The 26,321-nt window shown below is 35.6% G+C and overlaps 1 protein-coding gene across 6 annotated transcripts in view; it reads left to right on the top strand.

Annotated features, from left to right (window-relative positions):
* Positions 1-26,321, top strand: part of UIMC1 (ubiquitin interaction motif containing 1) — a 95,699-nt gene that overhangs the window by 14,652 nt on the left and 54,726 nt on the right. For 3 of the 6 annotated variants that reach the window (XM_032465014.1, XM_032465017.1, XM_032465019.1), the window contains exons 1-3: positions 8,738-8,895; positions 12,512-12,665; positions 21,942-22,026. In XM_032465014.1, the coding sequence (XP_032320905.1) occupies positions 12,519-12,665; positions 21,942-22,026 (232 nt within the window). In that variant the 5' untranslated portion in view covers positions 8,738-8,895; positions 12,512-12,518. Of the gene's footprint in view, positions 1-8,737; positions 8,896-12,511; positions 12,666-21,941; positions 22,027-26,321 lie in introns of those variants that run through there. The other 3 variants (XM_032465020.1, XM_032465015.1, XM_032465016.1) reach the window with 3 other exon arrangements.

Below are 26,321 nucleotides of genomic sequence, written 5' to 3' on the forward strand. Positions count from 1 at the left end.
TGTCATAATACCTTCCTGATTTTACTCTTTAATCAATATTTCCTTTAATTCTGAGGGTATGTACGTAATGGCTACTTTAAAGTGTTTTTTCTCTCTCTTTTTTTGATATATATCTGACATCTGGTTGCTCTCATAGTTTCTGTTGCCAATTTTTACCAGTTGTATAAATCATACTTTCCTATTTCTTTGCATGCTTTGTAAACTTTTGTTGGCAACTGGATATTTTAGATAATTTATTATAACAATTGTTATGGTTAATTTTATGTGTCAACTTGACTGGGCCATGGAATGTCCAGATATTTGGTCAAACATTATTCTGGGTGTTTCTGTGAGGGTGTTTTTATTTGATACTAATATTTATATTGGTAGACTGAGTAAAGCAGATTGCTGTCCCCAAGGTAGTTTGACCTCATACAGTCAGTTGAAGACCTGAGTAGAACAAAAAGGCTGACCCTCCCTGAGTAAGAGAGAATTCTTCCTATATGACTGCCATCAAACTGGGACATTGGCTTTTTTCCTGCCTTCAAACTCAAACCAAAACATTGGCTCTTCCTGGATCTCAAGCCTGCTGGTCTTTGGTTGAGAACTATGCCATTGATTCTTCTGGTTCTCAGGTCTTTGGGCTTGAATTGGAACTAAGCCATCAACTCTCCTAGTTCTCCAGGTTGCTGACTCACCCTTAAGATCTTAGGACTTCTCTGCCTTCATAATTGTGTGAGCCACTTCCTTAAAATAAATGTCTGTCTATCTATCTATCTATCTATCTATCTATCTATCTATCTATCTATCTATCATCTATTATCTATATATCCATCTATTATCTATCTATTTATCTGTCTGTCTATTATCTATCTTTGTCTATATCCTATTGGTTCTGTTTCTCTGGAGAACCTTGACTAATACAACAGCTCTGAGTACTGGTCCTCCCAACCCTCCAGGACTTACTATTATTTGCTTGTTTATTTGTCTAGTGATAGACTGGATTATTTTAGTGAAAGTCTACTTCCCACTCCCACCCATTTCAGTGTTAAGCCTCTGCTGTTCCTCCTTAGGGAGTTGTAGCTTTGTATATGTCCATCTTCACCCTGGGATGATAGTGATTTTGGTAGGATTTGCTCCCCCCCACCCCAGTCTTTAAGCTTCTCTGATTGCTGTGTTGTTCTCAACAATGCCCTGGGGCATAAATTGCTATGCAGACTAATCCAATTAAATTCTGGCTCCTTTGAAAGAATAGTTTCTGAGGTCAATGTGTGATATTCTTCTTTTCCCAGCTGTGTTGTTCTCTGGCTTTCCCCCTACACTAGCTGGCCTATAACTTACCCTACATCTAGATTCTTTTCCCAGTTGACTTTAACCAACCAGCAGTGTTCTTGTGAGCACCCTTAGGCTTGAATTTCAGTTACTTTGGGAAGAGCTCTCTCCTTTTCCCTTCTATCTCCCCACCTGCTTTGCTCCCCAGGCAAAATCTCTAAGCCAGGGGTCTGGAGCTGAAGGTAGAAACAATAGCAAGCCTCCCTCTGAGGGACACCCCGACCCCAGGGTCTAGGACTTGATATTGGGTGAGAACAGCAGCCCGAGGGCCTTTTGGGTTGTCTATCCTGCCGTGTAATTACGTGCCTGATCACGGTGGTACAGGTATCAGGGTCTTCGTATTCTCAGTGTGACGTACCCAAGTCAGAGCCTCCGTTCCAAGAGCAGGGGCTGGGTGGGAGAAGTTGGCTGCTCCAGCTTCTCGGCTTTATTTGCCTGGAACTTAGCCTCAGCAAAAAGGGCAGAAAGAGAAAACACGGATGTTCTTCTCCTCGCGGGAGGAAAGCTCTTCGAATGGGAGATGTGTTCTTGGCTGTAGCAGATTGGAGGGGGGTCTACCTCACTGAGCTGGGAGGGTGAAGAGAGGGAGCAGTTGCCATTCATATACCATAGACTCTCACTTTTCATACCTAATTTTTATAGGGTTTTTTTTTTTTTTTTGAGTAGATATTTCTCCCTTTATTCTTTGCCCTTAGGACTCTTCCCTGAGGCTTGGAATGGTTGCTTTTTAAATAATTTTCACCAGTTTTGGTGGCTGTGCAGGTCGGTGGAGCTCTTTACACTGTCATACTGTAAGTTGAATTGAAGCTGTTAATTACATCTCAACGAAGTTGTTTTAAAAAAGGAAAGAGAGAACCTAACACATCGTTCTGTCAGGATCGAGGGGTTGTAGGCACTGGCTTCTAGCCGTGATCACTCCTCCCGCTTCTCTCGTACATGGATTTCATTATATAATAAAAGTCATATTTAAAAAAAAAGATTCCAACTTCAAATCATCTACTAATTATAAACTCTGTTTCTGTGATACCCACACACAAATTTCCCATTAGTTGTCAGCGCTGTGTGTTGGTTCCTTCAGATTCTGCTGCTTTTAGCCTAACTTCCTTACTTGTTAGGGTTTTGGCCACATTTCTACGAGCTCCTGCTGTTGCTGTTCCCGGTGGTAATGTCATAATCTGTCATTGTGTTGCTCTACCATGGCCGGTTTCTAGTTAGCCTTTGTCCCACGGGTGAGCATTTGTATAGCTTCTAGTTTTTAGCTATAACACACTGATTGGGTATAATCATCTTTGTTCAAATCTCTTCTTCTCTCTTTTGAATTGTCTCCCTGAGATATATTTCCCAATGAGGTATTATTCAGGTTGAGAGTATGACCATTTTTATGATTCTTGACAGCAATTGCCAAATTTCTCTCTGGAAAGATTACACTTGTTTATGGTGCATTCCCAATGCAGAAATATACTTATTTTCTCACAATCTTGTTAGCATTGAGTTTTGTCTGTTTTATTTGTTTTTGCTAATTTAGCAGATGTGCTGTGGGACTTTTATTTTGTATTTCTTTAATTATTAGTAATGCTGTACATTTTTCCTAGTGCTTGTTTATTGCTAACATTTTCTTATGGTTAACTCTGTGTGTCTGATGGTCCCAACATTGTTTATAACTGTGTGCTTTGGCCAGTTACTAGTCACCTTTCCTCCTTGTGATTCAGTTTCTCAAACAGTAAATTGGAAAAGTTTTTAGATCAGCATTTACTTTGCTTAGTAGTAGAACTATTTTCCAAACATGAGCTCTATAGATTTGTAATGTTTGAAAGGGCTGAAGTGGCAATGTATTAGTATACACTTATTTTATAAGTTCAAGATGAGAGCAATTATGTATGAAATCAGTAAGAACAATGAAGTAGTCTAGATCAAGACAGAATTTTGAAGTTGGGTATTACAGGTGGCAAATGAAGTATTCTTATCAGAATAATTATGCAGTTTACTCTTATTCTTTAAATTATTTTTTTTGGCATAATTTCAGACTCATAGAAAAGTTGACCGAATGGTACAAAGAACTCCTGTATATTCTTCATCCGGATTTCCCGAATTTTAGCAGTTTACTGCTTTAGTTCTGTCCTTCTCTCTACATTTGCTTTGTAGATATTATTTTTTTGAACTATTTGAGATCAAATTGCAGACATGATGCCATTTTACTCTAAATACTTCAGTGTAAAAACAAGGACGTTTTCATACTGAATCACAGTGCAGTTATCAAGATTTAAACAATTACTTTGATATAATGGTATTATCTAATCTTATTAGACCTTACTAACCTTATTAGACCTTATTAAGATGTCACTAAAAAAAAAGGTGTCACTAATAGTCCCAATAATTTCTTTTATAGTGAAAGAAAATTCCAGATCATAAGTTCCATTCAGTTATCATGTCTCTTTGATTGCCTTTAGTCTGGAAGAATTCCTCAGCTTTTGTCTTTCATGCCATTGATATATTGAAAGAGTACAGACCAGTTATTTTGTAGAATGTCCCTCAGTTTGGGTTTGTCTCTGTTTATCCATGGTTAGCTTCAAGTTTATGCATTTCTGGCAGTGAGTGATGCCAGAGGCATCATATCAAGTTGTACAGGATGTTGATATGTGTTACTACGAGTGATAATATCTCTGATCACTTGGTTAAGGTGGTACCCACTAGTTTTCTCCACTGAGAAGTTACTGTTTTTCCCTTTGCAATTAAGAAATAACTTGTGAGGAAATTCTTTGAGATTATATAGATATCCTGCTAGTCATCAACCTTACATTCCCTAGTTTTAGCATTTATTGATGACACTTGCCTTAATTATTACTCTGGTGGTTGCCAATTGGTGGTTTTTTAAAATTTCATCATTCCTTCTACGTTTTTATTAGTTAACATTCTACCTAATGGAAGAGCTGTTCCTTCTTATTTATTTATTTATATCAATGTAGACTCAATAATTATTATTTTATTTAATGTGTTATAATCCACGCCTGTCATTTTTTATTTTGATGTTTATCTTGTCCCAAATTTGACCCTTCAAGTTGGCTCCTCTGTATGTTTGACATGTCCTCATCCTTCTTTGAACATTTCTTTACTTTCCTGCATAATCAGATGCCCCAGGCTCATCTTGTACTTTCCCAGGAGTCAGCCGGTTCTCTGAGGACCCCTAGTTCTATGTAGTAGGAAATACTTTTTAAAAACCAAGATCTGGGGCTAAGTGCTCTCATTGCTGTTGAGGTGTCATTGCGTCTTGGCTCTCTCAGTGCACAGACCTAGGACACATACATTTGTGTGCGTGTGTATATGTATGTATGCATGCATTCAGTTTTATCCCTTCTTGAAGCGTGCATTGTGTCCCTGCTCCTTCAGTGTGGTTATGTTATTCATTTGAGGTACAGTTTGGTTTACTTGTTTTAGATTATATTTCCTTTAGTTTTCTACCCATTCTTGTTGATTTTATTTTTTAGTGTGTGAAACATTAACATGGTTCCAAAACTAGAACTGTACAAAAAGGTATTAACATAGACTATCTTCCCCCAATATTTCTATCCCATTCCAACGGTTACTTCCGCTATCATTCTTTCCCCTTTGAGTCTACCCACTCCCAGTAGATGACTGGTTTCTAGTTTGTAAGTTATCCTTTGTTGCATGTGTGTGTGTGTGTGTGTGTGTGTGTGTGTGTGTGTGTGGTTTTTGTTTGTTTTGCTACTGCATATTACTCCCTTAATTGGATGTTTCATTCTCCTATGAATGGACAGTTCTTTCCAGTATTTTTTAATACTGAATAATTTAATGAATAAACATATGTATATGTATTTTATATTACTGAAGGCATATGTCTCTTTTATTTTGGCTTACAATATCTAAAAAAATTCAGATTCACATAGATGAGTATTAGTTAATTATAACAGCTTTAAAATAGCTTGCTTGCAATCTCAAGCTGTTCTTCAGTTAAACTGAGATGGGAGATTTAAAAAAGCGAAGGAAATTTTTGTTTCAAAATGGAATCAAGAACACTATCTAATGGCATGTATTCTTTATAAATATAAATTTAAAAGCACCCAAAATGTACACTAAATGCTAAGACCAAAAAAAGGAAAAAAAAAGAAAAGAAAAGAAAAAGAAAAAGAAACGATTATAACATGGCTAACCAAGTGCTGTGCGCATGTACCTGAAACTCTCCTAGCATTTTCTTGGATCCTATACACGTGTACTTCAGTAGTGTTCTCTTTTGTTACAGTTTTACATGAGTAGATAATTATATAGCCTTATATATATTTTTAAAAATAAAGAACTACCAGTTCCCTTATTATTATTATGGTTTGAGGAGGTTAATAAATAACATTCCTGTCCCCTGCCCAAGATTGGAACCAATTGAAAGATTAGTGTGTTAACCAAGTAACCTTGCTTATATTATACATCAATTTTGAATTGGATGGACTTGCTCTGTTATAGCTACACCTAAACAGTTTTGCTTTCCTTGATGGATATAGGAGAGGTGAGGGATGATGTGATGTGTCAAAAAAGTTAGAGCAGAGAATGTGAGCTTCATACAGGCAGGCAGATCTGAGAGAGAGTGAGGAAAGGGCTGGGCAAAGCATGTGCAGTTCCTTCTCTGAAACCTACCAGTCATATAAGTCAGTCCTACTCTGGGAGGAGTGAGTGAGGAGGTAGAGAGGGGCCAGGCTTATTACACTAACTGTAGTGCTCCCACATGGAACATGAAGAGTTATAAATAAATGATTTTCCCAGTAGTAACAAATAACCCACTTTAAAAATGACAGGAAGTTCTGTGCAGGAATGGCAAGAGAAGCTTTAGAAAAAAAGAGATCAGCACAGAAACGTGGTCTCCAGTGATTAACTTGTTTGCTTTATAATACGTAGTTTATCCATTTTTAATTACACAGTAATTCTAACAATAAAATGAGGACATTACAGATATATTAAGATCCCTTTTTTTTCCCAATTTTGGACCTCTAGCTCCCTTTCCAGAAGTATTCTCTATTTTCTGCTTATTATGTATCCATGTATCCTCCCAGGCCTATGAAAATACTTTTACACATATCTATTACCTTAAAAAACCTATAATATTATTTGTGTAAGAGTGTGTGTTCATATAAATGGAATCATTCTGAGCATATCATTCATTCTTCTCAACTATGTGCTAGGACTGTTCTAAGTACTGGTGATACAATAATGCACAAAATAAATTCCCTGTTCTCATGGAGCTTGCATTATCCTGCAACTTGCTTTTTAAAGTTAATATCATCTTTTGAGATATATCCGTGATGACATATGAGATCTAGTTTATTTCTTTTAATTGTTCTGTGTTATTCTATTATGTGAATATACTGTACTATATATCATTCAGACTTCTATCAGCCAGGATGTTGTCTGCTGCAAGTAACAGAAAACATGACTCATAGTGACATAAATATTAATGAAACTTATTACCTGATATTTCAAAGCCCAGAAGTAGAATGTCTCCACGTATATATGCCCAGGGCCCTCAGTCTACTATTTTGTTTTTCCCTCTTCTAAGATGTGTATTAGTTATCTGTTGTTATGTAACAAATTACCCCAAAACTTAGTGGCTTAAAACATAAACATAGTTTCTGTGGGTTGAGTATTAAAGTATGGTTTAGCCCAGTTGTGTCTTTGACTTAACCACTCTTATGAGGTTGTGGTCGAACTGTCAGCTTGAGGGTCAGGTAGGAATCCTCTCTCACAAGTGGGTCTCTCCACATGATTGCCTCATGACATGGCATTTGGATTCCCCCAAAGTGAGCAAATCAAGAGGGTGAGAATGCCCAGGAAGGAAGCCACAGTCTTTTTATAACTTAGTCTTGGAAATGACATCCTATCTGCCATATTATATATTTTTGAAGGTGAGTCATTAAGTGTAGCCCACACTCAAGGTGAAGGAGGAGATTACACAAGAATGTGAATGCCAGGAGGCAGGATGACTGGGGGCCGTCTTAGAGGCTGCCTGCCATAGGCTGACTCTCCTCAGGGTTTCAAGATTGCCGCTAACAACAATTGCATCAACATTCTTCTCTGAAGTAAGATGCTTCAAAAGGACATTTCTGGCTGTACATTGAAACATTTTCTTATCTCCCCCATCCAATTCAATTCAATCAACATGGATGTTTATTTTTAGCCAGGCTCTTTACTACTTGCTAGGGTTATATGGACCATGTCTTCAGAAAGTCCACAGGTCTTACAGAAGCTATGGGTGCATATATCAAATAATTACAGTATTCCCTGGGTGATCGAATGCCCCAGCGGCTGAGAAAGCAAGGGGGAGAAATGAAGTGGGGTTAGAGGAGGCAGAGGAAGAAATGGTTGAGCTGGTGTTTGGAGGATCAGTTGGAGGTAGGTGACTTGAGGGGATAAGAAAAGGGCATTCCAGAATTAAATGTTACCAAAAAAAAGTACTAAGAATAATGTACCTATAGTTACACTATCCAGCTGTTAACAGTATGTTTAGGCTTCTTTTTTTTTTTTTAAAAGAAACATTACAGGTCTGTCAGAAGTCCTATTATTTCTCCTTCCCATTCATCCTGGCTTCCACCCCTCTCCCATTTCCTGCCCTCATATTATCACAGTGAGTATCCATATATTCATCTAGTTCATTATCTATACTTTACACACATATATTTTCTATAATCAGTATATGCTGTCATTTTATGTATTTTTAAATTTACAGAAATCATTTCACGTGTACATCTTTGTTGCCATGTTGCTATTTCTGCAACTCCTATGAGCTGTCAAGTGTTGATAAGTATAGGACTCATTTATTAGTTTTATTTGTTGTAATATTTTATTGTAGGAACGTATCACGTTTTGTTCCTCCATGTCTTACTGTACGTTTCCGCTGTTTACATTTTTTCGCAAGGAATCGGGCTTGAATATGAACATTTCTTCTGCACACCTGTAGACATGAAATCGCTGGGCCAAGAAATGCATATTTTTAATTTCACCAATAATGTCTGTTCTAATTTTACACTTCCACCTGGCAGCTCTAGGAGTTTCCATTTCCCAGATTCCCTTCTTCCCTCGAAATGATCAGACTTTAACAACTACCTTGGGAGATAATTTTCAAGTGGTCATATAAACAGATAATTTCAGTATAGCTTTAGATACATGCGAAGAAAGGGCCAGAGGAGGCTTAATGTGGCCGAGAAGGCTTTGAAGGTTTCATTGTAGGGTTTTGGGACCCTGTTGCTACTCTTTGGTTTCCCTCAAAGTGTTAGTAAATGATAAAGCAAACGAACGCACTGCTAGAGCGCGGGGAGGCGCCCTGCCTGTGTTTGGAGACCCCGCCTGGGCTGACAGCGCCCCTGCCTCGCACAGTTGGTACGTCCTGGCAGCGACCTCCCCCGCGCGCGTTGTGGTTACGTCCCCGGACGCCCGCGCATGCGCCTTCCCCTCCCGCCCGAGCGCGTCTGCTCGCTGTGGTGCCTCAGCTTCGCGCTCCCGCCGGCCTCCGGTTCCTGACGTGCGGAGGACGCTCGCGAGCCGCAGCACCCGGGAGGAGGGGCTCAGCGGCGCGGCGCGGGCCGGTCGGTGAGTACCTGCCGCCTCCGCGCACCTCCAGGCAGCCTTCTTCCCGCCTCCTTCTCTCCGTTACGGGGGCCGCGGCCCACTCCTCAGCTGGGGGGGCGCCTCGAACGCGGGGATAGGCCCTCTCGACGCTGAGGCAGATCTCTCCGGACGCCGAGGTGGGCGCCTCCCGACGCCGGGGCGGCTCCTCAGGACTCTGGGTGGGCCCTTCGGGACGCCCGGGATGGCCCCTCAAGATGCTGGATGAGCGCCTCCCGACGCCGGGGCGGCCCCTCGGGACTCCGGTTGGGCGTCCGCCCTCGGGTGCCGGGCCGGGCCCCCTCACGCTGGGGGGTGCGGCCTTCACCCTCCCCTGGGGCGCCCTCGGCACGTGTGGCTCGCCCGCCGACGACTCTAGTCCCCGCCCGCCCCTCGAAGGCGTCTTCCTCACACAGCACCCCAGGAGGGTCTCGGCCCTTGCCGCCGTCTCCTGCGGGGCCCCACAGCCGGGACCTTTCCCGGAGTCAAGGCGACTGGGCCCCGCCGCCCATTTCTCCTCTCGCCCCCTCCCTTCTCCAGGCTACCGTTGGTGAGTGAGGTAGTTTTTTGCCCAGAAATATTTTCCCTGGAAGTAGTTATCACCATTTACCACTTTCCATCGCTGCTGGTCTGTTTCCGCCCTGCCCGTGACAGTGTTTCAGGCCTTTTACGTATGCGCATTTATTGGATTTTCATTTATGAGATGGGTACTCTTATCCTCCTCAATTTACAGGTTAGATAACTGAGGGTCGAAGACACATCTCCTAAGTGGTTGAGCTGGTTTTGAATCCAGCCAGTCTGACTCCAGTGTTCTTGTATTTAGTCACTGTCATATTGAGTATAAATAACACCCAGGAAAAAGCGAAAGTTTATATTTGTCTCTTTACCTTTTCCTGACAGAGGCAGTGCCTTTTAGTTGAATCAGAAAATGTGTCTTTTTGGAATCAAGACACATCGAGCTTCGGTTCTCAACATAGCCATTTACCAACTTAGCAAATTACCAAATATTTGATTTTAAATGTTTCCTAACGTGTAAAATCGTGATAAAAATAATGTAAATGTATGGTAGTGATGCCTACCATACAGAGCTGTTGTGAGTAATAATCTCTATAATGCATATGAGGTATCTAAAATAGTCCAAGGACTCCGTAAATAACTATAATAATTACTCAGAGTATGTTTGAATTCTGTTTGTACACATTTGTCCTAACCTGAGGCTGCGTATAACTGGGAAATAGAGCATCAGGTGTGTATGTCTATAGGTGTGTTTACTTTTTTTAAATTGGAGAAACAGTCCAGCTCATGTGATCAGTTGATAAAGAGCTTGGTACCAGATTTCTTGAATTGTGGCTATTTAGGGGTAAGAGTCAATCATTCATAGAGGACTGTTGTTAAGGATCCTGTGCCCCCAAGCTTTCAAAGCAGTTTTGACAGATTTGGTTAGTAGAACGTCAAGATTTTAAATTATCTTGTCAGTGATTGTTCTTCAGATAGATCAGGATGATGGATGTGCTGAACAAAAAAAGACAATATCTCCCAAATTGGAGATTTTCAAGGACACTATCAAAAACACTACCCATGAGGTAACAAGTCTCATTATTGGGTCACCTTTCCTGCTTGTACATTCTTTTAGAGACATTCTATTTCTGATGTGATTAAGAAGAGACTATTGGCATCTAGACGCTGCCCTTTTTTTCTCACACTTAGTGGTAATGCATTCTGTAGCCTCTGTTTAAGTAATTGAAGATAAGCCATTATTTTATTACTGGTCTTTTTTTTTTTAAATTTGGAAGGGTAGCAAACTAAGTAGTAGTTGAACTATATGCTAGATTGCTTGTTTAAATTGGCTGAGCAGTGACTTTTGTTTACTCTTAGAATTTCTGTGGAAATAGTGTGGCTAAATGTCATGACACACTGAAATTTTGGAATCTGTATCTGTGGGGTGCCTGTACTTAATGCTTCTTCTTGATCTTGATTCTGCTATGATTCTTTGAAAACCCACTTCAATCCTGTAGGTGATTCTGTGCTAGGGAGAAGAGTTTTTATTTATTTGCATATCTTTGAAAATTACATGTATTTGGTGGTATAGCTACCATTGCTGTCAAATTTGAACATATTGGTTTAAATAACTAAGTGTACAGGAAGCATTTCATGAGATGAAAACTTCCATACAAGATGTTTTCCTAGGGCACTATGAACCCTCCAGTCTTATCCCATGCTTAACCCTTTCCATGTTCTATTCATGATATTCAAGGATGAATACATCAAGGATCACCTTAAGTCATATTATTCTTCATATAGCTTTCTTCAACCTATAATAATTCTATCCTTCTGTGCCTTTATATAGTGTTTAATAATTTAAATATATACTTTATGCTATTCATTAATTCATCTAGTATTTATGTGTGCTTACCATACATCAAGCAGCAGTTCTAGTTGGAAGAAGTGTAAGTATATTGAGTCATGGAGTATTGGTTTTGGAATTGAGAAGCAGAAGTGCAAGTGCCTCCTTTGTGACTTTGGGAAGTTATTTTTCTGAACCTATGTTTACATACAAGATCATGTCATCTGCAGATGGCAATAGTTTTATGTCTTCTTTTCCTACTTGGATGTCTTTTATTTCTTATTCCTCTTTCATAATTGACCTGTCTAGAACCTCCAGTGTAATGTTCAGTAGAAGTGATGAAAGCAGACATTCTCGTGTTGTTCCTGTCTTAAGAAGAAAGCATTCAGTCTTTCACCTTTAAGTATGATGTTAGCATTGGGTTTTTTAAAGATGTCCTTTATCAGGTTGAAGCATTAGTATTTAAAAAAAAATCTTTTAGATAAATAATAAAATATAGTCAAGAGAACCAATTATTTAAGTTAATATTTAAGTTAATGTTGTATTACTCCTATTGAAATTTCACTAAAGAGATGAGATTTATAAATTTATATATATTTTCCTCTATAAAAAAGTACAGATTTTAAAGAGTAGTGGAAAAGTGTAGAAATCCAGCTTTACTTCTGTTAGATGGATATTTTTCTTTTATTTGACTAAATTATAAATAGCATCTAGAAAATATATACTTTATTTTTTATTTATTTAAAAGAATTAAAAAAATTTTAATTGACGTATAGTCAGTTTACAATGTCAATTTCTGGTATACAGCATAATGTTTCAGGCATGCACATACATACATGTATTTGTTTTCATATTCTTTTTCATTATAGGTTACTACAAGATATTGAATATAATTCTCTGTGCTATACAGTATAAACTTGTTTATCTATTTTATGTCTAGTAGTTGGTATCTGTAAATCTTGAGCTTCCAATTTATCCCTTCCCATCTCCTTCCCCACTGGTAACCATACGTTTGTTTCCTATGTCTGTGAGTCTGTTTCTGTTTTGAAAAGAAGTTCATTTGTGTCTTTTTTTTAGATTCCACATATAAGTGGTATCATATGGTATTTTTCTTTCTCTTTCTGGCTTCACTTAGAACGATAATCTCCAGGTCCATCCATGTTGCTACAAATGGCATTATTTTATCCTTTTTTATGGCTGAGTAGTAGTCCATAGAAAACTTACACTTTAAATAAATTATTTTTCCTTGTACTTCAGACAAAGAATGCCACGGAGAAAAAAAAAGGTTAAAGAAGCCTCTGAAGTTCAGAACCTGGAGAAGAAAGATGCAGAAACTTCCAATTCTGTCAATGTGAAGAAGAAGCGTAGACTTGAGGATGCATTCATTGTGATATCTGATAGTGATGGAGAGGTCAGTATTCTGAGGAGTGGAGCTCTAGGTTTCAAACTAGTCCTCCTTATTTATGACTGGTTTGTTTTGTGAGGCTGTACCTTAATGCCAGACCATGCCAGACCATGCCTCTTTTACTTGGCTTCACTGTGATTTATAAATGGAGTTAAGAATCACTTAAAAGAACGTAATCGTACTGGTTGAGGATGGATCATAGTTCCTCAGTCTTGTAATATATTAACCCAAGGGGATATTTTAAAACTTCTTTGAATAAATCATATTTGAATCTTAATTTTTGCATGTCTGGAAAGTGAGAGAAAGAGAATGGAAATGCTTTTTTTTTTTCAAGGATAAATTCTCATCTTTTATTTCTACTTTTATTGGGGGGAGAGGGAGATAATTAGGTTTATCTATCTATTTATTTATTTTTATTCGTTTTTTTAAATAGACTTTATTCTTTTAGAGCAGTTTCAGGTTTACAACAGAATTGGGCAGAAAATACAGAGAGTTCGCACGTAGCCCTCCCCACCTACACATGTATACTCCCCTACCCGCAACATCTTATTTATTTATTTTTAATGGAGGTACTGGACATTGAATCCAGGACTTCATGCATGCTAAGCAGATTCTTTACCACTGAGCTATACCTTCTCCCTGGAAATAACTGCTTTTTAAGTCCCTAGATACACTCTGTCCAAGGTGATAGAGACTAGCCACCTGTAGCTATTTAAATTTAAATTAATTAAAATTAAGTAGAAGGAAAAATCAGTTCCTCTTTTGCACTAGTCAAAGCTAGTGTCTACTGTATTAGACAGCACAGGTATAGAACATTTTCTTCATTGTAGAAAGCTTTATAGTGCTGTTCTAGCTCTTAACATTTTTCCTTTGTTCCCTATTTCCATTTGTTGGAGATTTCCACCTGTCTGTAGGTCACATCCAGTAAGGCAATGAACTAAAATAAGTCTTTGTTTTTTTCATCCAAGTTTACCTGCCGCTTATCTTTATCTTTTATCTTATTTCATGATAGAACCACACATTTGCCTCAAGTTATAAAGCTCGGAATTATCTTTAACTCTTTCCTCTATTTCATGTTTTACACCTAATCATTCACCACATCCTTTAGTTTTTACCTCTTACACTCAGATCTGTTCTTCCTCTTCCATTTCTTTTCTTGATCACTTGGGTTTTGTTTTAAATACCTTTTTTCATTCTTTTTTTTTTTAAATGGAGGTACTAGGGATTAAATCCCTGGACCTCATGCATACTAAGCATGCCTCTACCACTGAGCTGTTCCCCTTACCCGCTGATCATTTGTTATTTGAGTTTTTGTAGCAGACTCTAAACTTGCTTCTCTGCCTTCAGTTTTTTCCTCCCCACATTTCACTTATCTTACTCTAACTTTCTTTTAAGAACCAAAATTTTATTTTTTTAATGGAGGTACTGGGAATTGAACCCAGGACCATGTGCATGCTAGGCATGAACTCTATCACTGAGCTATACCCACCTCCAAGAATTAAAATTTTAAGGTCTTTGTACTTGCTTGCTTAAAAATCTTTGACTCCAAAATCCCCACAAGGTCAGTTTAGAATTTTAAAATGGTATACTCTATCAGAACCTTGGCATTCTAAACAGTCTTATTTATATTACCGTCAGTGAGTTAGTTTCCTTGTCCTCTTGCGAAGACTTACCACTTTTTTTATTTTCCCCAACTTGATAATCAGAAGTATGTTTTTAGTAATCAGCAAGATTGAACATTTTTTCATATTTCTGTTGGATATTTATTTTTTTGAATTTCCTTGCAGTCTAGTTTTTAATTAGGATTTTGTCTAAAGAGTTCTTTTTTAAAGTGTTAAAGTATAAAGAAGAAAACAAAACAATACATTGATTCTACCACTTGGATAACTCATCTTAATATTAAAATAGTTATACATATAAATACATTACAAAGTTGTGTATGCATACATGTATATACAAAAAAATCAGAAACAGAATAAAAACAAATTTAAAACTGTTTGAAAATAAAACAGTAAAGAAAGATATAAAATGAGGATGTACACCTTTGTCAGTGTACATTTAATGAAAGGTAATTTCTTCTGTATTCTTCCAGAAAAAAAAATCTTCATACATATACCATCAATAAAAACTTTTACAGGAAAGGAATCATGCTACACATAATGTTTTGCTTTTTCACTTAATATTATGTGGAGATTTTTCTATAACAGCACATGCAGATCTATCTTATTAAATTTAAAGAAACTGTCAGATATGTTCTATGCACAGGAGTGCATAAAATATTAATGCATAGTTAAAAAAATCTGAACACTTGTATTTACCAACTTTGAAGCTCTCTTGACTTAATGTGCCCTTCCCCAGATGCATCGCTTTCCACCCATCTGAAGATAACCACTGTATTTATTTTTATCTTTTCCATGCTCTTCTTTGTGGTTCTACCATATTTATGTGTATCTCTAAGCAATGTATGTATATATTAAAAACCTGAGTCTCAGTGGTTAGGCACTTCTAACAGTGTTTTTCTTTTTTTTTCTTTCTTTTTTTTCTGGTGGGGGAGGTAATTAGGTTTGAACCAGCACCTCATGCATGCTAAGCATGTGCTCTCCCACTTAAGCTATACACTCCCCACAACAGTCTTTTTCAATAATCTATCCTTTCTCCAAAGATTTGAAATTTCACCTTTGTTGTAAACTAAAATCTTACCTAGGGTAGTTTTTGGATTTTCTGTTTTGTTCCATTTGATGTATTGTATACTTTTGAAATATTCAGTTGATTATTTTGGGGTTTTTTTAGGTAGGGATATCTGCTAATATTGATCATTTTCTGTCTTCCTTATTAAATTTTGAGGTGGGGTGGGGTTTGGGTTTTTTTGGTTCTTTTTTGTTTCTATAGAATTCTTCACTTGCCCAGTTTTTCTTTTCCTTTACCTCCCAGTGGCCACAGGGTCTCTTTTCTTTTCATCTACCTCTTTCCTCCTCCTCCTCTGTGAATGATGCCGCTTTGATGTAAGCTTAGTGACTATCCCCTATTCGTGCTGCATATGTTAGGTCTTAGGATGGGACTTTCTCTTTCTGGGAGTAATTTTGTCTGTTCAAAATTGGTGTTTATTTCTTCACTACAAGTAATACGAAATTCAAAGGTATGCTGAGCCAGGGAGGGTATAGCTCAAGTGGTAGAGCATATGCTTAACATGTGTGAGGTCCTGGATTCAATCCCCAGTACCTCCTCTAAAAATAAATAAACCTAATTACCTCCCCCCACCAAAATAAAATAATTAAATGATACAATTAAAAAACCATACAAAACAAAGGTATGCTGAGAATGAGGTTTATATGCAATTTTAATTGCTTTCTTTATTTTTCTGAATTTTTTTTTGTAGGTTGTGTAGAGAGGATGGAACCATACTGTCTTTTATTTTGCATCCTGATTTGCTTTAATCACATATATTGGAAATTTTTTTATGAATGTTTGTAAATGAAACTTATTCTTTTAGAAGGAAGCATGGTATTCTGAAAGGACCATAATTTATTTTACATGTCGTTTTTCATCATTATTTAAGTTCATTCTTTTCACATAGTTAGTATGCAAGACCAGCTTTTTAAAAAAATTTCCCATCTGTCACAGACTGATATTTAAAAAAATACAATAAAAATGGGTTACTAGAAAAATGAAATTAAAAAAACAATATGAACCTATATCTTTCATTGTTAGATACAACAGATAAAAGGTTTCACTTCAGTAAATATGATCAGAACCAACATAACATAGGTAAAATAGAAAAAAGTGGTACATGGCTCTTGGAATTGTGTTTAACAGCAATTTAACATACAGAATGGCTATTATACTCAGAACTTTTCTTTCCACAAAGTTGTATGTGTAATAGTGAACCCCATTTTAAACATCTATCTCAGTGAACACTTTCAGTGGACACTTACGTTTATCAGTGAAGTTCTTATTTTGACAAATGAGCTTTCTTCTTACTTGTTAACTTATTCTAGTTTGGGTTGATAATGCTAATATCACAGGAGATACTATGTATCTAAAATCAATGTTTAAAAGAAAATTCAAAGTAGAGGAATCATTCTGACAGTAAGGAATGGGAAGAATTTTTAAAGCAGTTTCAATAAGATGTATTTAAAGTTTTTATTCAAAATGAGCTAGAAAATGCTGTATTTCAAAATTCATTTTTGATCATTGGTAGCAAGTTCTAGCAAATTTCCTATAAAGTTATAATTACATTGCAGTTATCTTTTGATGAAAGAAATGTAGTTCAGATCCATGAATTTCCTCTGGGTTAATCTTTTTTGAAATAACATAAAATTCAAAAGGTTCTATCAAATTTGTATGGTCTTGGATGCTAACTTTTTGCAGATAATATGAAGATTACCACCTATTTCATTGATGTTTGTTGTAAAATTATAGGACACATCACAATCTGTAGAATCTTTATTCTTCCAGTAATCCTTCCTTTCTGTCCTTTGGTGTTATCAGCTGGTAAAATTCCTTCCTTGTATGGAAGCATCAAGTTCATTGAAAATACTGAGGGTAATTAGACAAGTGAGTCTTGGTTTTCACTCTACATCTTAAAAAGTTGCAGAAACACTAAGCACTCATTTTGTAGTTTAGAAATCTCCATAGAACTTTTCCCTTTTATCAGTCTTGTGTCAGTAATTAATAACATTTGTTTATAACCCATTTATATATAATCACATGATAAAGAGAATTTTCTTGAATGCATTAATCTTAGTCTATGTAATTTACAGTTTCTGCTATGCACAGTGTTTAGTTTGATTTTTTTTTTCAGTAATGGAAACAATGTATTGATTCTGTCACATTCTGGCACAAACTGCTTAGTCTAGGATGTTTTCCCATTGTTACTATTGACTACATAAAATTTAAAAGTTGAATGCTGTATGGTTTTATATAGTTCAAGATATTTGTTAACAATGAAGCTGATTTTTTGTACCATTGAGTTCATTATACATTTCTTAGAAGGACTGCTGTGTTGCAATTATCTGTGCATTTATGAAGTTGCAATGAAAAGTGTGTTGCTTGTTTTGTTAATTAGTTTTCCATATCATGGTCTACTTCCTGAATATGTTGAACTATGCTGTCATTGGAATATGGTAGTTGAGCTACCTTCTTTGTTTGATTCATCCAGCATTTCCAAGCACACAGTTTTACAGTCTTTTGCTAATTTTTTGACAGTTTTGTATAGTTTTTTAGTCTTTAGCACATCTAGTATTTATAAGAAATATATAAACTGCTAATATTTATATATGAAATATTAAGCATCTGTATCAGCTTGTTATTTCAGTGCTCTTTCAAAGAATTCTTTTGATTTTGAACTTACTCTTTATGTTTATATATGAGTTTTTTTATTGAAGTATATAGTTGATTTATAATGTGTTAATTTCTGGTGTACAGCATGGTGATTCAGTTATACATATGTATTCTTTTTCATAATAGGTTATTGCATAAATGTTGTTTGTTTTCATAGTTTCATTACTCAGTAAATATTTAGAAATAATACACTCCTATTGTTATACTTCACCATCAGTTGTAGATACAAAACCAAAACTTAGTATGTGTGAATACTACTCAGCAATAAAAAAGAATAAAATAATGCCATTTGCAGCAACATAAATGGTCCTGGAGATCGTCATTCTAAGTGAAATAAGCCAGAAAGAGAAAGAAAAATACCGTATGATATCACTCATATGTGGAGTCTAAAAAAAAAAAAGAAAAAAGAGGGCACTAATGCTAATGAACTCATCTGCAAAACAAAGACTCAACATAGTAAACAATCTTATGGTTACTGGGGGAAAGGGGACAGGAATGGATACATTTGGGAGTTTGAGATTTGCAAACGTTAACCACTGTATTTAAAAATAGATAAAAACCAAATTTCTTCTTTATAGCACAGGGAACTATATTTCAATATCTTGTAATAACCTTTAATGAAAAAGAGTATGAAAATGAATATATATATATATGTATATGCATGACAGATATTGTTCTGTACACCTGAAATTGACACATTGTAACTGACTGTACTTGAATTAAAAAAAAACCCTTAGTGTATGAAGGATCATACTTCTGAATAAAACTAGAATAAAACTTCTGCCCTTCATTTCTTTACAAACATTTGGGTCATCATTTGTTTTACTACTACTGCTTCATTCAGAAAGATTTGTCTTTTGAGACGGAAGTTCATTGAAGCTTGTTTTGAAATCTATAAGTAAGGATTAAAGTCAATAATAGGAGCTTTACTTCTTTTGTTTAGCTAATAGTATTAAAGTATAATTTAACAAATAGACTTGATTAAAAATTAAAATGGTAATTGAAACAATGGGTTATAAAATAAATAGATGCCTACATTTTCTCAGAAATTTATATATTTTGGATTTTAATGAGTAATTAAAATAGAAAGATCACATATAGTAATTTGGTCTTTCTGCAAATGACTGGTCTGTAGCTTTCTCCATGGATGTCCACTTATGTGCATTGATGTGGTAGCAGTGTCAAATTGCTGTGAAAGTTTTTGAAAGCTTATTTTCAGTTTCTGTGCTTATTTTGTTACAGATCAGTAACAAGCAGTATGCTGATTATCACCCATCTATAGATCATACTTTGAGTAACATTGATTGAGGTTGTTTTTATAGTCTTTTATAATGACAAAACATTCTATTCTGAACATTATTGTGTATATGTCTTTGTGCTTATGTGTGCATATATTTGTAGAATGAATTCCTAGAGGTATCTTACTGGACAAAGAGTGTATATGATTTTAGAAGTTATTGCCAATTTGCCCTCTAAACATACTGCATCCATTTTATCCCATCATTGATATGAGAGTACCTGTTCCCCCACAATAAGTATTTTCTTTTAACTGAAGTAAGGTGATTTACAATATTGTGTTAGTTTCAGGTGTACAGCAAAGAGATTTAGTTTATATACTCTTTTTCAGATTCTTTTCTGTAATAGGTTTATTATAGGATATTGCATATAGTTCCCTGTGCTATACAGTAGGTCCTTGTTGTTTATCTATTTTATATATAGTAATGTGTATCTGTTAATCCCAAACTCCTAATTTATCCCCCCCCCACCCCTTCTGTCTTTGGTAACCATGTTTGTTTTCTATGTCTATAAGTCTATTTCTGTTTTGTAAATAAGTTCATTTGTGTCATTGTTTTTTAGATTCCATATATAAGTGATATGCTATTTGTCTTTCTCTGTCTTAGTATGATCATCTCTGGGTCCATCCCTGTTGCTGCAAATGGCATTATTTATTATTGATTATTATTTTTATGGCTGAGTAATATTCCTCTCTGTGTGTGTGTGTGTGTGTGTGTGTGTGTGTGTGTGTGTGTGTGTGTACACCACTGTCTTCTTTATCCATTCATCTATTGATGGGCATTTAGGTTACTTTCATATCTTGGCTATTGTAAATAGTGCTTCTGTATTTGGGGTGCAGGTATGTTTTCGAATTAGCATTTTCTCCAGATACATGCCCAGGAGTGGGATTGCTGGATAATATGGTAGCTCTCCTTTTAGTTTTTTAAGGAACCTCCGTACTGTTTTCCATGGTGGCTGCACAAACTTGCATTTGCACCAACAGTGTAATAGGGGGTTCCCTTTTCTTCACACTCTCTCCAGCATTTATTATTTGTAGACCTTTTGATGATGGCCGTTCTGACTGGAGTGAGGTGATACCTCATTGTGGTTTTGATTTGTATTTCTCTGATAATTAGCGATGTTGAGCATCTTTTCATGTGCTTGTTGATCATCTGTATGTCGTATTTGGAGAAATACCTACTTACGGTTTGCTGCCCATTTTTTTAATTTCAGTTTTTTTATTTTTATATTGCACTGTGTGAGCTGTTTGTGTATTTTAGAAATTAAGCTCTGTCGGTCAGATTGCAGATATTTTCTCCTATTCCGTAGTTTGTCTTTTTGTTTTGTTTATGGTTTCTTTTGCTGTGCAGAAGCTTTTAAGTTTAATTAGGTCCCATTTGTTTGTTTTTATTTTTCTTTCCATTACTCTGGGAGACGGAGCCAAAAAATATTGCTACAATTTATGTCAAAGAGTGTTCTGTGTATGTTTTCCTCTAGGAGTTTTATAATGTCTGGTCTTACATTTAGGTCTTTAATCCATTTTGAGTTTATTTTTATTTATGGTATTAGAGAATGTTCTAATTTCATTCTCTTATATGTAGCTGTCCACTTTTCCCAGCAGCACTTACTGAAGAGACTGTCTTTTCTCCATTGTATATTCTTGCCTCCTTTGTTGTAGGTTAATTGACCATATTTATTTATATTGATATGGGCTTATTTCTGGGCTTTCTATCCTGTTCCGTTGATCTATATGTCTGTTTTTGTGAACGTTTACAACAACTACTGATTATTCAGGGGCTCAGTGGCATCTGTTAGCTGTATAGCAGACGGAGTACTACTTTTGTTTTTTTTGCGCATTCTTTTTTAATTGATGTATAGGCAGTTTATAATGTGTCAATTTCTGGTGTACAGCATAATGTTTCAGTCATACATATACATACGTATATTTATTTTCATTTTTTTCATTATAGTTTATTAGAAGGTATTGAATATAGTTTCCTGTGCTATACAGTATAAAGTTGTTGTTTATCTATTTTATATTAAGTAGTTAGTACCTGCAGATTTCAAACTCCCGATTTATCCCTTTCTACCCCCTTTCTCCCTGGTAACCATAAGTTTGTTTTCTATGTTTCTGAGTCTGTTTCTGTTTTATAAATAAGTTCTTTTGTGTCTTTTTTTTTTAGATTCCACATATAAGTGAAATCATATGGTATTTTCCTTTCTCTTTCTGGTTTACTTCACTTAGAATGAATGACATCTCCAGTTCCATCCATGTTTCTTCAAATGGCATTATTCTTTTTTATGGCTGAATAGTATTTCATTGTATATATATTTCTTTTTTTTTCCTTTTTTAAAAAAATTGAAGTATAGTCTGTTAGTGCGTCAACTTCTGGTGTACAGCACAATGTCCCAGTCATGCATATATACACATATATTCATTTTCATATTTTTTCATTAAAGATTATTATAAGATGTTGAATATAGTTCCCTGTGCTATACAGCCATTGTGTGTGTATGTGTGTGTGTGTGTGTGTGTGTGTGTGTGTGTGTGTGTATACCACAGCTTCTTTATTCAGTCATTTGTCAATGGACATCTAAGGTTGTTTCCATGTAAGAGTACTACTTTTAATGGCAGCCACCCTGATCATGTTTCTTGTTTTGTAACAGGAACCGAAGGAGGAGAATGGATTGCAGAAAACGAAGACAAAAGTGTCGAATAGAGCAAAGTGTTTGGCTAAAAGAAAAATTGCACGTATGTTTTTATTTTTGTGTTGAGAATGGTTTGGAAATTACAGCAGTCATAGAATTGATACTTGTTTTTTTTATTAGGAAGAGATTTCTCTGAGTAAGGGTGTGTGTACTTCTTGTTAATTCTAGAGTCTGTTAAAATTTATAGGGATCATGTTACCTATAGCTTATACAACTGAGTTATGAAAGGCATAGTGTTGAAATTAAAAACGTGACCTTCAGAGTTAGATACACTTGCATTTGAATCTTTGTTTCAGCTTACTGTAAATACCTTAGGAAGCCACTACTTTGAGCCTGCTTCTGTTTCTTCATCAATAAAATTCAGATAATAACACTTAAAAAGTCACTTAATGGCTCCAGTAATGGGGCCTATTACTATTTTGGCCATTAAAATTGTATGCGAAAAACTCTTGTCTGTCTCCTCTACTCTCAACACTTCATTCTGGTCATCAAATGTGTGGGGTTTTTTCCCTGCCACACCAAGCAATTCTCCAGCTCTCTGGCAGACACTGAGTGTCCTACAGTTTAAGGAAAGCTGACACTCAGTGTCAGATCCCAAAAGTTAAGGGCTTGGTTCCGCAGGACTCTCTCTCCTTTTAGATGCCAGTTGCAAAGTCTAGGTTGTTACCTGTGCCTCTGACCGTCTGGCTATAAATCAGATGCTCCCATGACCCCTTCCTTGGGTTCAATTAAATTACTAGAATGGCTCACAGAACTCAGGGAAACAGTTTGCTTACCAGTTGACTGGTTTATTATAAAGGATATAACTCAGGAACAGCCAGATGGAAGAGATGCATAGGCCAAGATATGGAGGAAGGGGTGTGAATCTCCATGCCCTCTCCAGGTTTGTCACTCTCCTAGTACCCAACATACTCTCCAGTCTGGAAGCTTACTATACCTTGTAGTTCAGGTATTTTTATGGAGGCTTCACTATGCAGGCATGATTGATTAAATCATTTGTCATTGGTGATTGGGTCGGCCTCCAGCTAGCTTCTCTCCTTTTCTTGAAGGTTGTGGGGTGAGAATGAAAGTTTCAATCCTCTTGTACCTTGATTGATTCCCCTGGCACTCAGCCCTCATCCTTAGGGTCCTTCCAGAAGTATGTTCATTAACATAATCTCTAGTGTGCCTGAAAGGAGATTGTTAGACACCTTTATTACTCTTTTCACTTAGGAAATTACAAGTGTTTTAGGAGCTATGTGCCAGGGGCAAAGACCAAGTATATATTTATTACTATAAATCACAATGTCGCAAAAATCATTTGTTGGAATTTTTTTCTCTTCTGCCTTAGTTACTCAATTGTGAAGTTATTTAATGATAATAATATTTTTGCATTGTAATGTCATGTGAGATGTTTAAGTATTTTGGTGAACTTTTCAAAAAGTATGATAACCAATTGAAATTATTGTAACAGTTGATTGAAGATAAAGAAGGAGTTTTTTCAGTGTTAATTTGAATTTCAGTGATTTAAGGTATAATTCTCAGCCTTATAAAATTAACCATAGCTCTTTGTTGCTAAATCATTGTGTTATATCTAGAGGTGGCTGTCACTGTTTAGATCTGTTGAAGGTACTCAGGTTACTTTCAGTCTTGAGAATTACTGATAATAGTTACTTTTTGAGATGCAATAATCTTTATCAGTTGATAGGTTTTTGTCACCATTAGTAGACTGTTGATAGTTGTCTGCTTGGTTATTCTTTATCTTTATAGTCAAACTGTGTTTTACTTTTCATTTAATTGTCATTCTTTTTTATCCAGTCTAACAGTCTTTTTATTTTTTTATTCAGTGTGACAATTTCAGTCTTTTAAATTGTCTTACACTTACATTTAATGTAATTATTGATATGATTGGATCAAAAGCTATCATTTTGAAAGCTGTGTATTTTAATTGTTTTCTTCTCTTTCTGTCCATTTTTGTGTTTGTTGAGTATTTTGATTCCATTTAATTTCTACTGTTGACTTATATATCTCTTTTTAAAAATATTTAGTGGTTGCTCTGCAGCTTACAATATACATATTTAATTAATCACAGTCACCTTTAAATAATGTCATACTGTTTCACATAGACTCCCTGTTCCTTTCTACTTTCCTTTGTGTTATTTTTGTCATGCATTTACTTTTGCATAGATTATATCACAGAATACATGATATTATTTTGCTTTAGATAGTTTATTGACTTTTAGAGCAATGGAAATAAGAAATAAAGAATTCTGTGTTTTCCTTTATTTGTGCCGTCTCAAGGGCTGTTAATTTTTTTGTGTAGCTCCCAATTTGTCCAGCATCATATTTTTTTCTGTTGAAGGAACTTCCTTTATCAGTTCTTTTAATGTAGACCTGTTGCCAATTAATTGTCTGTTTTTGTTTGTCTGAAAAAGTATTTCTCTATTTTATGGTAAATGCTTTATTGAGATATAACTCACATACTATACAATTCATTCATTGTGTAGTACTTTCATCATTTAAAGTGTACAGCAAATAGGTTTTAGTATATTAACTGTGTTGTGCAACCATCACCACAGTTTAATTCTAGAACTTTTCATCACTGTGAAAAGAAACCCTATACACTTACTAGTAATCCAAAGCCCTCATCTCACTCAGCCCTAAGCAACTTTTAGTTTACTTTCTGTCTCTAGATTTGCCTATTCTGGACATTCCATATAAATGGAATTATGTAATACGCAGTCTTTTGTGAATGGCTTTTTTCACTCTGCGTAATGTTTTCAGGTTCATCTGTGTTTTGGCATTAGTACTTCATTCCTTTGTTACCAGATATTATTCCCCTGTATTGTACCAATTGTGTTTATCTGTTCATCATTTAATGGACATTGGGGTTGTATCTCCTCTTTGGCTATTGTGAATAAATTTGCTATGAACATTAAAGGACAAGTTTTTGTGTGGACATATATTTTTATTTCTCTTGAGTAACATACCTAGGAGTGGATTATTGGGTCATATGCTAACTCAATGTTTAATTGTTTGAGAAACTGCCAGACTGTTTTGTTATATTGTTTCTAGATTTGGTATCCTAACATTATGTTGAGAAGTTTTGCATTTACAAGAGATACTGATCTGTAGCTTTCTTGTGATGTCTTTGTCTGGATTTGGTACCAGGCTAATACTCCCTCATAGAATGAGTTGAACATTTTCCCTTCCTGTTTTGTTTTTGGTAGAGATTGTGAAGACTTAGTATTAATTTTTCTTTAATTGTTGGTCAGAATTCACCAATGAGAGCATCTGGGCCTAGGCTTTTCTTGGTGGATAGTTTTTGATTACTAATTCAGTGTCTTATTGTAGTTCTATTTAGGTTTTTTATTTCTTGTTGAGTCACCTGTGATAGTTTGTGTCTTACTTTTGTAAGTTTGGTAGTAATGTCTCCGCTGCCATTCTGTTCTTGGTAATTTGAGGTTTCTCTTTTTTTCCTCTGCTAATTGTCAGTTTTGTTAGTTTTGTTAGTTCTGTCATTTGTCAGTTTTGTTAGTTTTCAAAAGACCAACTTTTTCATCTTGTTGATTTTCTTGTTTTTCTGTTTTCTAATAGTTTCTCCTATATTCTTTATTACTTTCTTTCTTCTGCTTTCTTTAGATTTAGTTTGCTCTTTTTTCTGTGTCTTAAGGTAGAAGTTTAGGTTATTGATTAGAGATCTTTCTCTTAATACAGGCGTTAGATAGATGTAAATTTCCATTTTAAGTACTGCTTTAGCTTAATCCTTTATGTTTTCAAGATATATTTTCCTTTTCATTCATCTCAAGGTATTTTTATTTTCTCTTGTGATTTTTCTTTGACACTTTGGTTATTTAGGAGTGTTTTGTTCAATTTCCATGTATTTGTCAATTCTCCAAATTTCTTCTTGCTGTTATTTCTAATTTCACTCATTATGATTGGAAAACATACTTTGTATATTAAAAAAATCTTTTTATGTATATTGAAGCTTGTTTTATTGCCATCATATGATATCCTGGAGAATATTTTATGTGCACTTGAGGAAAATGTGTATTCTGCTCTTGTGGGATAGAGTGTTTTCTAGATGTATTTGGTCTTGTTGGATTATAGTGTTATTTGTCTTCTGTTTACTTGTTGATATTCTGCCTAGTTCTCCCATTTACTGAAAATGGTATATTGAATCTTCTTCATTTTTGAAAAATATTTCCCTTGGTTATAGAATTCTGATTTGATGGGTTTTTCTTTCAGCATTTTCAAGATGTCACTGTATCATTTTCTGGGTACTGAGTTTTTGATGAGAAGTTGGTTTTAATCCTTATCTTTGTTCTTTTGAATGTTACATATCTTTCTCTGCTATCC

This window comes from Camelus ferus, chromosome 22, assembly GCF_009834535.1.
Source record: "Camelus ferus isolate YT-003-E chromosome 22, BCGSAC_Cfer_1.0, whole genome shotgun sequence".
NCBI classification, from domain to species: Eukaryota; Metazoa; Chordata; class Mammalia; order Artiodactyla; family Camelidae; genus Camelus; species Camelus ferus.